General features: G+C 42.1%; 1 protein-coding gene across 1 annotated transcript in view; it reads right to left on the bottom strand.

Annotated features, from left to right (window-relative positions):
- Positions 1–226: 226 nt before the first annotated feature.
- LOC145391021 (neurotrimin-like) overlaps positions 227–11092 on the bottom strand; it is a 37529-nt gene continuing 26663 nt past the window's right edge. Inside the window, exons 3-6 of the mRNA XM_080265753.1 lie at positions 5695–5905; positions 4675–4802; positions 3225–3393; positions 227–333 (exon numbers count right to left, since the gene is read on the bottom strand). Of these exons, the coding sequence (XP_080121879.1) occupies positions 227–333; positions 3225–3393; positions 4675–4802; positions 5695–5905 (615 nt within the window). The remainder of the gene's footprint in view (positions 334–3224; positions 3394–4674; positions 4803–5694; positions 5906–11092) is intronic.

Genomic DNA, 11092 nt, shown 5'->3' with positions numbered 1-11092 from the left:
GAAGAAGAGTTGGAGGAATGGAGAGAAAAAATAGGAGGAGGAAGGAGGGAGGAATGAGGGAGGAGGAGGAGGAGGAGGAGGAAGGAAGCAGAGTGGGGAGAGAGGGAAGAGGAGGTTGAAACTTGGCTCTTACCAGCAGAGTGGAGGAGGAGGAGGAAGGGAGGGAGGGAAGAGAAGAGAGAGAGAGAGAGAGAGAGAGAGAGAGAGAGAGAAGAATCTTTCACCCCTAGCCAGCAAAGATAAGGCTAAGTGAGATTAGGGCGATAAGGGATGAGGGTAGTGGGGATGTCGGTATAGGTGTAGCACTGGTCTGCATGGCCGCTGGTTCTTCGGCTGTAAAGATAAATGAAGAAAAAAGATAAAGATTAAGACTTGAAGCTAAGACGATACTTTTTCTTATAATAATCCCATTAGTACGATGATTTTTCTCTGTATTTTATTATTATTATTATTATTATTATTATTATTATTATTTTTATTATTATTATTATTACTACTACTACTACTACTACTACTACTATTATTATTATTATTATTATTATTATTTTTATTATTATTATTATTACTACTACTACTACTACTGTTATTTTATCTTACTTAAAGATCTCGTTCGGAAGGGGTAATGGAGGGTGTGTAGTCTCCCCCTCCCCCGATTGAAAAAAGTCTCTCCTAAGATTAATAAAATTGCCTTAAGATAGCGCGCACACACACACACACACACACACACACACACACACACACACACACACACACACACACACACACACACACACACACACACATCTATAAAATTCTCTCTCTCTCTCTCTCTCTCTCTCTGCTTGTATGTGTGTGTTTGTGTGTCCTTATGTATCCACAGGGCATCTATCTATCTGTCTATCTGTCTGTCTATCCATCCATCTCTATCTGTCTATCTATCCATCCATCCATCCATCTGTCTATCTATCCATCCATCCATCCATCTGTCTATCTATCCATCCATCCATCCATCTGTCTCTCTGTCTGTCTGTGTCTGTCCATCCGTCCGTGTATCTATCCATCTATCTATCTATCCATGTGTACCGTATCGCTATCTATCGCTATCTATCGCATGTCAAACACAACATCCAGGGCCATATCAGTTCCCCTTTATCATTTCCCTTCAATATCCCTTTTCGGTCACTAGAACTATGGGGTAATTTATTTTTATTATTTCATCCTTTATTTATGTCTTTATTTATTGCCCTGACCAGATTAAAGTGAAGAGAATGCTTTATTATGGTTTATTGCAATATTTTGGTTATGCATGACATTATACATAGATTTGGTAATGCAGTGTGTCATTATTTCTGTCTGTCTGTCTCTGTCTCTGTCTCTGTCTGTCTGTCTGTCTGTCTCTCTCTCTCTCTCTCTCTCTCTCTCTCTCTCTCTCTCTCTCTCTCTCTCTCTCTCTCTCTCTCTCTCTCTCTCTCTCTCTCTCTCTCTCTCTCTCTCTCTCTCATACATCCTTTTCCATACAGATTTTAATTATGCAATATGTCTTTAGTGTTTTTTTTATTTTCTCATTTGCTCTCTCTCTCTCTCTCTCTCTCTCTCTCTCTCTCTCTCTCTTATATTATTGTCTCTACCCAACAGGAAGTGGAAGAGAGGCCTAATGAGAGGGAGGCTGCTAATGAGGTGTGTTCCGCAATGGAGGTGGAACAGAGGAAGTACAGGCATGGATGGTGAGTAGATAGATGTGGAACCCATTTATCTATCGAACCCATTTATCTATCTACCCAGTTTTCGACAGTGGGTGATTGAGTTTGGATGATGAATTTTTCGAGATGTTTTTTTGCTGTTTGTGTGCGTGTGTGTGTGTGTGTGTGTGTGTGTGTGTGTGTGTGTGTGTGTGTGTGTGTGTGTGTGTCCATTATTTGGCTTCAGGAAGATCACAGCGTCTGAAACGATATTATTACACATACATACATACGTACATACATACATAGATACATACATACATACACACGTACATACATACATACACACACACACACACACACACACACACACACACACACACACACACACACACACACACACACACACATTTTACACCGACACCCGCTCATCCGCGTCCTCTCCCCAGCTTGAATAAATACACGAATTCCCACCCATTGCAGCAGCCTACGTCATGGGAGGTGGTGTGGTGTGATGTGGTGTGGTGTGGTGTGATGTGGTGTGGTGTATATTGAGTACTGAATGGGATAGTTAACTCTTTACACTGCACTCCACTGACCCTGTGTGTGTGTGTGTGTGTGTGTGTGTGTGTGTGTGTGTGTGTGTGTGTGTGTGTGTGTGTGTGTGCTATGAGGTGGTTTTGATGTGTTATGCTGTGTTATGTTTTATGTGAATGGCGATACTGATATTGTTTCTCTCTCTCTCTCTCTCTCTCTCTCTCTCTCTCTCTCTCTCTCTCTCTCTCTCTCTCTCTCTCTCTCTCTATTTTATCTTCTTTATCTCCCATCTTTCCTTCATCCTCACATCAAAGTCAAAGCCGCTATCACAATAATCTTTGGAGGAAGAGGAGGAGGAGGAGGAAGAGGGAGGAGAAAAAAGAAGAAATAAGGAGAACTAATAATAATAATAAAAATAATGATAATAGTAATAATAATAATAATAATAATAATAATAATAATGATAATAATAATAATAATAACAACAATAAGCAGAAGGAGAAGGAGGAAAAGAAGAAATATGAAAAAGGTGGGGAAATAATAAATAATAATAATAATAATAGTAGTACTAGTAGTAATAGTAATAATAATAATAATAATAATAATAATAATAATAATAATAATAATAATAATAATAACAAGAAAAAGAACAAGAACAAGATGGAGGAGGAGGAAGAAGAGGAGGAGGAGGAGGAGGAGGAAGGAAGGAGGAGAGAAAACTGATAATTGTAGAGAAATAAAAAAGGAAGAGGATATTTCTCTCTCTCGTATTTCTCGTTTTTTGGCTCCTAACTTAGATATATGAAGCTTGTGCTCTCTCTCTCTCTCTCTCTCTCTCTCTCTGCCTTTCTGTCTATATATCTATCAGTCTGTCTCTGCATCTAACTATTTGTCAATTTTTATCTATCTCAATCAGTCAGTCTGTGTCCATCCATCCACCAATCCATGCATCCTTCCATTCCTCTCTCTCTCTCTCTCTCTATCTATCTATCTATCTATCTATTTGTCTACTTTCTATCTATGACTCACCTTTAGACACATGCACGATGATAGAAGCCTTAGGAGTATTAGAGGGAACACAATGATAGTCTCCCGAGTGTTCCAAGCTGACTTGAAGAATGAGGAGTGTGCAGGTGGTCACATCCCCCTCCTGCCTTATGCTCACCCTCACGCCGCTCCCACTCTCGTAATTCATCACCTGGATAGAGGAGAGGGAGGCTAGAGGATAGAGGGGTTAGTGGTTAGTGTTAGGATGAGGGTAGAGGCTTGGGAGGTTTGTGGTTATTGATGGGATGAAGTTTGTGAGAAGTGGTGGCATGTTCACATCCCCCTCCTGCTTTATGCTCACCTTCACGCCGCTCCCACTCTCGTAATTCATCACCTGGATAGAGGATAGAGAGGGTAGAGGATAGAAGGGTTAGTGGTTAGTGTTAGGGTGAGGGTAGAGCCTTGAAAGGTTAGTGGTTAGTGATAGGATGAAGAGTGTAAAAAGTAGTGGCATTTTAACATCTTCCTGTATTATGGTCACCCTCACGCCGCTCCCACTTTCGTAATTCATCACCTGGATAGAGGAGAGGGAGGTTAGAGGATAGAGGGGTTAGAGGATAGTGTTAGGGTGAGGTTAGAGGCTTGAGAGGTTTGTGGTTAGTGATGGGATGAAGTTAGAGTGTAGTTTTAGGAACAGTCCATGAATAAAAATGGTTAAGTTCACTCTCACGCCGCTCACACATTCATAATTCTTCACCTAATAGAGGATAGAGAGGTTAGAGGTTAGAGAGGTTAGAGGATAGTGATGAGGTTAGTGAGAAGCAGTGGCAGTGGGCAGTGAATAAAGATAGTTCTAAATACCAATAAGTGAGATAAGAGATAAGTGAGAGAGACCTTTATCCAGCTCAGAAATTCTATCCTATACTCTGTTTATCATATTTATTTAAACAATGATGAAATGAGGAAAGAGAGCAAGTTATAAAATAAATCAATTAAAAAAGCTAAATAAAATCGTGTTTGAGGGATTTTGTTACTAATTAATCCATCCAATTTAATTTATCATAATCTTTTTTTTTAAAGAAGATGGAGGAGGCAAAAACAAATAAAAAATAATGATATATAAAAATCTGAATAAAATCGCCAAGAGAGTGTGATTAAAATAGAAATTATACCGCGGGTTCAATGGGTTTAAGTAGCAGTTCACTCAGATAGTACTGTGCTAATCGTGTGATAATCCTGTAGTAATCCTCTGTAGTACAAAAAGAATTATTCACCCCATTGCACCCATGTACTAAGCTTGTACCAGGCCATTTGTACACACGTAGAAGTTAGAGAGAGTTAGAGGCAGTGAAAGATTAGAGATAGAAGTGACATGTTAGAATATAGAGGTAGAGAATTAGAGGTGAAGAATGAGAGGTAAGTTAGAGTTAGAGGTGAAGATGTAATCACCTCACTACACACCTGTACTACACCTGTGCATAATTGTACTCACCTGTCCTCTGTGGTACCAAAAGATGTACTCAGGTGGCGCAGGTGAGGGCGCTACGATGCAGGTGAGATTGAGGGCCCCACCTGCTTGTGTGTACAGTTCCGGCGAGTGTAGGATTACGGCTCGGGGCACTGGGGGGGGGGGAGGGCAGAGGTTAAGACGAGAAGGTGAATTAAGACGAAGGTGAAGATGGGAAGGTGAATTAAAATGAAGGTGAAGATGGGAAGGTGATTTCTTAGATGGTGTGATGGGAGGCTGGTTGGGTGTAGATTGTTTGTTGAGAATATGAGAGGATTGTGTGTTGTGTGTGTGTGTGTGTGTGTGTGTGTGTGTGTGTGTGTGTGTGTGTGTGTGTGTGTGTGTGTGTGTTTCACGGGGATGCAGAGTTGTCAGTGAATTAATCAGATACATTTATACCTAATGGCTTGATTGAATGAATTAATTTTTAGCCCAAGAATTCCAACTCTTTTCTTTAATAAATTCATAAAAGTATATAAATGCAAATAAGGTGTTGAAATATTACCTGCCTTTAATTACAATGATTTATTTTTATTAGTTACTGGATTTAAAATATGGACTGCATTTTTTTTCCATTCTAAATTACAGATATTACACATTGGCGTGGATTTTCTTAAAAGAATTTTATCTCTTACTGTTGCACTACTACAGATGAGATAATTTTTCGGCTGAGTGCGAGAAGGGAAAGAGAGAGAGAGAGAGAGAGACAGACAGACAGACAGACAGACAGACAGAGAGAGAGACAGAGAGAGAGTTAAATCTCCTTAAACACTCAGGTTCTGATGGAATGTTTATGAGAGGAAAACGGATTTAACCCTCCACAGTGAGTAGATAGACAGACAGATAGGTAGATAGATCGATAGACAGGCATATAGGCAGATAGACGGATAGACACCTGGCATTTTGGACAGTAGCCCTTCTCGTACGCAGCCATAAAATCTTGATATTTGTACTTTTGACGATAATAGCACTTTTAACAATATCCTAAACTCCTCTCTCACTCACCCACGACAGTCAGGTTAATGAGGTACGCTCGTATGGGCTTCGTGGACACCTGGCACTCGTACAGGCCCGAGTCTCGTACTGTCGGGTGTCGTATCTGCAGCGTCCACTCGTTCGTGCCCTCGCGGTGTAGCGCTGAGAAACGGTGGTCGCTCGTGTAGGTGAAGGACCCGACCGTCAGGATGTGTGTGTCGTGGTGCCGAATCCATGACACCTGTAAAGAAGAAGAAGAGGAAGGCTCAGACTCGTATAAAGCTCCCTAACACCTCTTCCATGGTGATTTATTTTGGATATGGCTGGCTGATACACCACCGTCAGGATGTGTGTGTCGTGGTGCCGAATCCATGACACCTGTAAAGAAGAAGAGGAAGACTTAGACTCGTATTTATGTTAGTTAAGAAAGCTCCCTAACACCTCTTCTGTGCCGATTTATTTTTGGGTAATAATAATAGTAGTAGTAATAGTAGTAGCAGTAGGAATAATACTTCACCACCACCACCACACCAATCGTACCCCAACTACTTCTCCGGCGAAAATTATAATCCCCCCCCTTGCTCCCCCCCCCCGCCCTCCCCCTGATTAGCATGTATAGCCAGCCCTTAAAGCAATGGTACCAGCACTTAGTCGAACCCGGGACCCAAGCCGGAATCACAAAGTACCCCATCACCACCACACCGAAATCCCTCTTCCTCACTCTCCTCCTCTCCTCTCCACCCACTCCCCTTCTTCTCCCCCTCACTTCCTTCTTGCCTTTCTCTCCTTCTCCTTACTTCCTTCTTTCCTTCCCCTCTCTCTCCCCCTCACTTCCTTCGCCCCTTCTCCTTCTTCTCCCCCTCCATCTTCACTTCTCTCCTTCTTCCTGCCTGTCATTCTTCCCTCCTTCTTGTTACTCCCCTTCTTCCCCCTCTTACATTTCCTTCCTCCTTACTCTTACGTTCCCTCCCTCTCCATCCCTCCCCCCCCATTCCTTCTCCACGCTTCTTCACCTCCACTCCCCTTCTCTCCTCCACCTTCCTCTTTCTCTCCCTTACTCTTTCTTCTCTTTCTCCCTCCCTCACTTCTTCATATTCACCTTTTTCTTCCACCCACCTTCCTTTACTTCCCTCACTCCCCTCTTTCGCCTTCTTCTCTTCCCTCTCCCCTTCTTTCCTCCCCTCTCCTCCCTTCTCCTCTCCTTCCCTTCCCTTCCCTTCCTTTCCCTTCCCTTCCCTTTCCCTCCCTTCCCTTCCCTTTCCCTCCCTTCCAATCTCTTCCCCTCCCTTTCCTCTCCCTTCCGCAGCACTTTTCTCTTCTTCCAATTTCCTCTCCCACGCCTTCATTCTCCTCCCTCCCCTCTTTCTCTCCCCCTCTCTCCCCTCCTCTCTCTCCCCGCCCCAATCTCCCCAGTGGCCTCTTCATGTCCTCGAGAACAGAGTTAGCCATGTCTGCTAAACGTGATGTAGGTAGCATTTATCCGCCTTTACTTAGCAGGATTTCCGACTCCAGGTTCTGTGGTTTAGGTTTTTTTTATTTTTGTTTTACTGGCGTCATTATTATCTTTATTATTTTATTCTTATTATTCGGACGATTTTATTCAGCTTACGGTGGGTTTTTCTAAGGGGGATTAGGACCCCTTTCATTAACGTTTTTTTAATCTTAAGCTACGTATCTTGTACTGGTAGTAGTAGTAGTAGTAGCAATAATAATAATAATAATAATAGTAGTAGTAGTAGTAGTAGTAATAATAATAATAATAATAATAATAATAGTAGTAGTAGTAGTAGTAATAGTAGTAGTTAATAATAGTAATAATAATAATAATAATAATAATAGTAGTAGTAGTAGTAGTTGTAGTAGTGGTAGTAGTAGTACTAGTAGTTGTAGTGGTAGTAGTAGTAATGGTAATAGTAGCAATAATAGTAGTAGCAGAAGTAATAGTAATAGTTATAGTAGCAATAAGAGTCGTAGCAGTAGTAGTAGTAGTAGTAGCAATGATAATGATAATAATAAAAATAATAATAACACATAATAATAATAATAATAATAATAATAATAATAATAAACTTCCCTCCTTGTTTATAAGGAGGCTACGTGTCATATCAACAATTCATCTTGCCTTACGTAGCTATAATTCCCAACACAATATTTTTTAGTGTAGATAGTTTTAAAAGAATTCTGAATTTTCGTTCCTAAAGTCCTTAAATTTATATAGAGTCTTTAAGATGCCCTTTAAGATGTTATACTTTCTTAACTCTGACTTGGCCTAAAATTGCCATCTTATCCCATTGCATGTTGAGCTATAACGGTAGATTAGAAGCTGAATATGGTGCTAGTCACGAAGAAGTGCCGTGGAAAGGAGGTAGAGCCGTAGCAAAGTGTTTTTCTTCAAGTGGGCCACGTGGAATTGGCGCCGAAGGGACATGGGCCAAGTCAGAGTAAAAGGAGTATGGTAAATGATTCTCTCTCTCTCCTTGCTAAGTTTCTCAGGGTTTGGGATAATTTGTGTGTGTGTGTGTGTGTGTGTGTGTGTGTGTGTGTGTGTGTGTGTGTGTGTGTGTGTGTGTGTGTGTGTGTGTGTGTGTGTGTGTGTGTGTGTGTGTGTGTTTTACCCCTGTGGAGCGTAGGGCCTTATTACAAGTGTGTGTGTGTTTTTTTTTTTCATATTTCGTAACACTATCTCGTGAGTGATTAATTCTACTCCTTCCAACTCAGTATCCTTAGAAGCAAATTTTATCGATATTAAGACAGAATTAAAGGATGAATTTTCACGTGTAAAATGGATAATAAATCGCCAGCTAAAAGGAGCAACGGAGCCAACGGTGCGACCTACATTATGGCCCAAATTTTCTCTTATCTCAACTTGTATCTTAATTTATCCTTCACATTTATCTTCCTCTTCCTCTTCCTCTTCCTCTTCTCCTCCTCCCTCCATCTCCTCTTTCATCCTCTCCCTCTTCTTTCCTTTCCCTTCCATTTCCTTCTCTCCTCCCTTTCGTTCTTTTGCCTTCTCTGCCTTCCTTTCCTCCTTCCTTCTTCTGTTACCTCTCTCCTTTTGCTTACTCCCTCCTTCCTCCTCCCTCTTCCTTCTCCCCAATTATTTCCCTCCTCCGCCGCTTTCCTCCCTCCCTTCCCTCTTTCCTCCCATTCATCCTTCCCCTCCATCTCCCTCCTCCCCACCCTTCTCCCCAAAATTGCTTCCCCACACGCACTTCAATCAGTGACTTTCTCCCCTCACACACTCACAAATCCATCCACATCCCTCCTACTTACACCCACACCTGCATCCACACCCACTCCTTTACTCCCAATCTCTCACACTTCTCTTGTATTTGTTCCATACCCATACCCACATCCACATCCACACCCACATCCTTACCCACATCCACACCCACACCCACACTTCACTCACTCACACACACACAGCCACACCCACACCCATATCCATGCCCACATCCATACTCATCCCTCACCCTTCAATACATTTACTCCCGCACTCACACGAACACCCATACACATCCTACCCTCTTCAGGTACACCCACACCCACCCTTCCATTCCCCACACACCCCCTCATATCGCCTAAGCACATCCACACTCATCCCAGCCCCATATATCCAGTATCAAGCTGACTCCTACACATTCTCTTCTACATCCACACTCTTCCCATCTCACATCCTTTGCCTCCCACACCTAGCGTCCTCTTACACGTCATTCCTCTCTCTCTCTCTCTCTGTCTCTCTCTCTCTCTCTCTCTCTCTCTCTCTGTCTCTCTCTCTCTCTGTCTCTCTCTCTCTCTGTCTCTCTCACACACACACACACACACACACACACACACACACACACACACACACACACACACACACACACACACACACACACACACACACACACACACACACACTTCCCCAACTCCCACACACACACACTTCCCCAACTCCCACACACACACACACTCCCCAACACCCACTCACACCCACTCCCATACACTTCCCCCCCTCTCACCCCCCATCCCCCCATAAGTCCGTCGCCCTGGAATTACATTTACGAGGGTGGAAGTCATATTTATGAGAGTGGAAATTTAGGATACGTCTAGGCGCCATCTTACCCCCGTGATGCATCCCCACCATCTTTCTCAGCTCCCGTCTTAACTCTGTCTCAGGACCTTACTCTTTTACTTAAGCTTTTCTTGTCTTTTCTTCCCCTATTTCTTTGTCATTCTGTTTCTTCTTTTTCATCTTTGTTTGTCTTCCTTGTCGTCTTCTTTATTTCTTTGTCTTTGCATCATTCTTCCCTCCCGTCTTAACTCTGTCTCAAGACTTTATTCTTTTACTTAAGGTTTTCTCTTCGTTTCTCCTATTTCTTCTTCGTTCTGCTTCTTCCTTGTCGTCATGTTTATTTCTTCATCTTTGCATCATTCTTCACTCCCGTCTTAACTCTGTCTTAAGACTTTACTCTTTTACTTAAGTTTTTCTTGTCTTTTCTTCCCCTATTTCTTCGTCATTCTGCCTCTTCCTTGTCTTCTTGTTTCTTTCTTTATCTTTACATCATTCTCCACTTTCGTCTTAACTCTGTCTCAAGGCGTAACTCTTATTTGACTTTTTCTCATATTTTCTTCTGCCGCATCTTCATCATTCTCCCATTCCTTCATCATTCTACTTCTTCTTTCTCTTGTTCTTTGTTTATCTCTAAGTTTTCCTCTTAGTGACGCATCCCTACCATCATTCTCCACTCTCGTCTCCTTCTTCATTGCATAAAGAAATAAAGCATAGTCAAAGGCTTTTCGTCTCATTAACTCTCCTCCTCTTACTGACTCTCTTCAGCCTCTGTCCCTTCGCCGCACTGTTGCATCTTTATCTCTTTTCTATCGCTACTTTAATGGTCACTGCTCCTCTGAACTGTCTGCTTGCATTCCTCCACCTCTACGACGGGCGCGTAGCACCCGTCTGGCAGCAAACTCTCATCCCTTTTCTGTCCAACTCTCTAATGCAAGAGTTAACCGTTACTCCCAGTCTTTCATTTATGCTAGAGGTCAACTCTGGAGCTGTCCCTCTGTCTGTATTTCCTGCTTCCTATGATCTCCAGTCTTTCAAACACAGTGTGTCCAGGCATCTCAAAATGATCGGATCTTGAATTTGGCTCTCTATTGTATTTTGTTTTTCTCTTGGAGGGAACTGTTACTGCGGGCTCATGGACTTTGGTTCCTTCTTCCTCGCATTAAAAAAAATATATATATCATCAGCAACATAAAATCAATCCTTTATCATCTCCCAGTGCTTTCAATGTCCCCCTTCCAGCCCAGTTCCTTATCATCTTGCAATATTCTCCCTGTCTTCCCTTGAATTCAGTCTTCCATCATCGCAAAATATTCTCATTGTGTCCATTTCTGGTGATTTATAGTGCAAAAATGATGTTGTTTCTCTTGC

Source organism: Coenobita brevimanus, chromosome 16, assembly GCF_032717465.1.
Source record: "Coenobita brevimanus isolate Jiangsu-jjx chromosome 16, ASM3271746v2, whole genome shotgun sequence".
Classification (NCBI taxonomy): Eukaryota; Metazoa; Arthropoda; class Malacostraca; order Decapoda; family Coenobitidae; genus Coenobita; species Coenobita brevimanus.
This window is presented reverse-complemented; position numbering and strand designations above follow the sequence as displayed.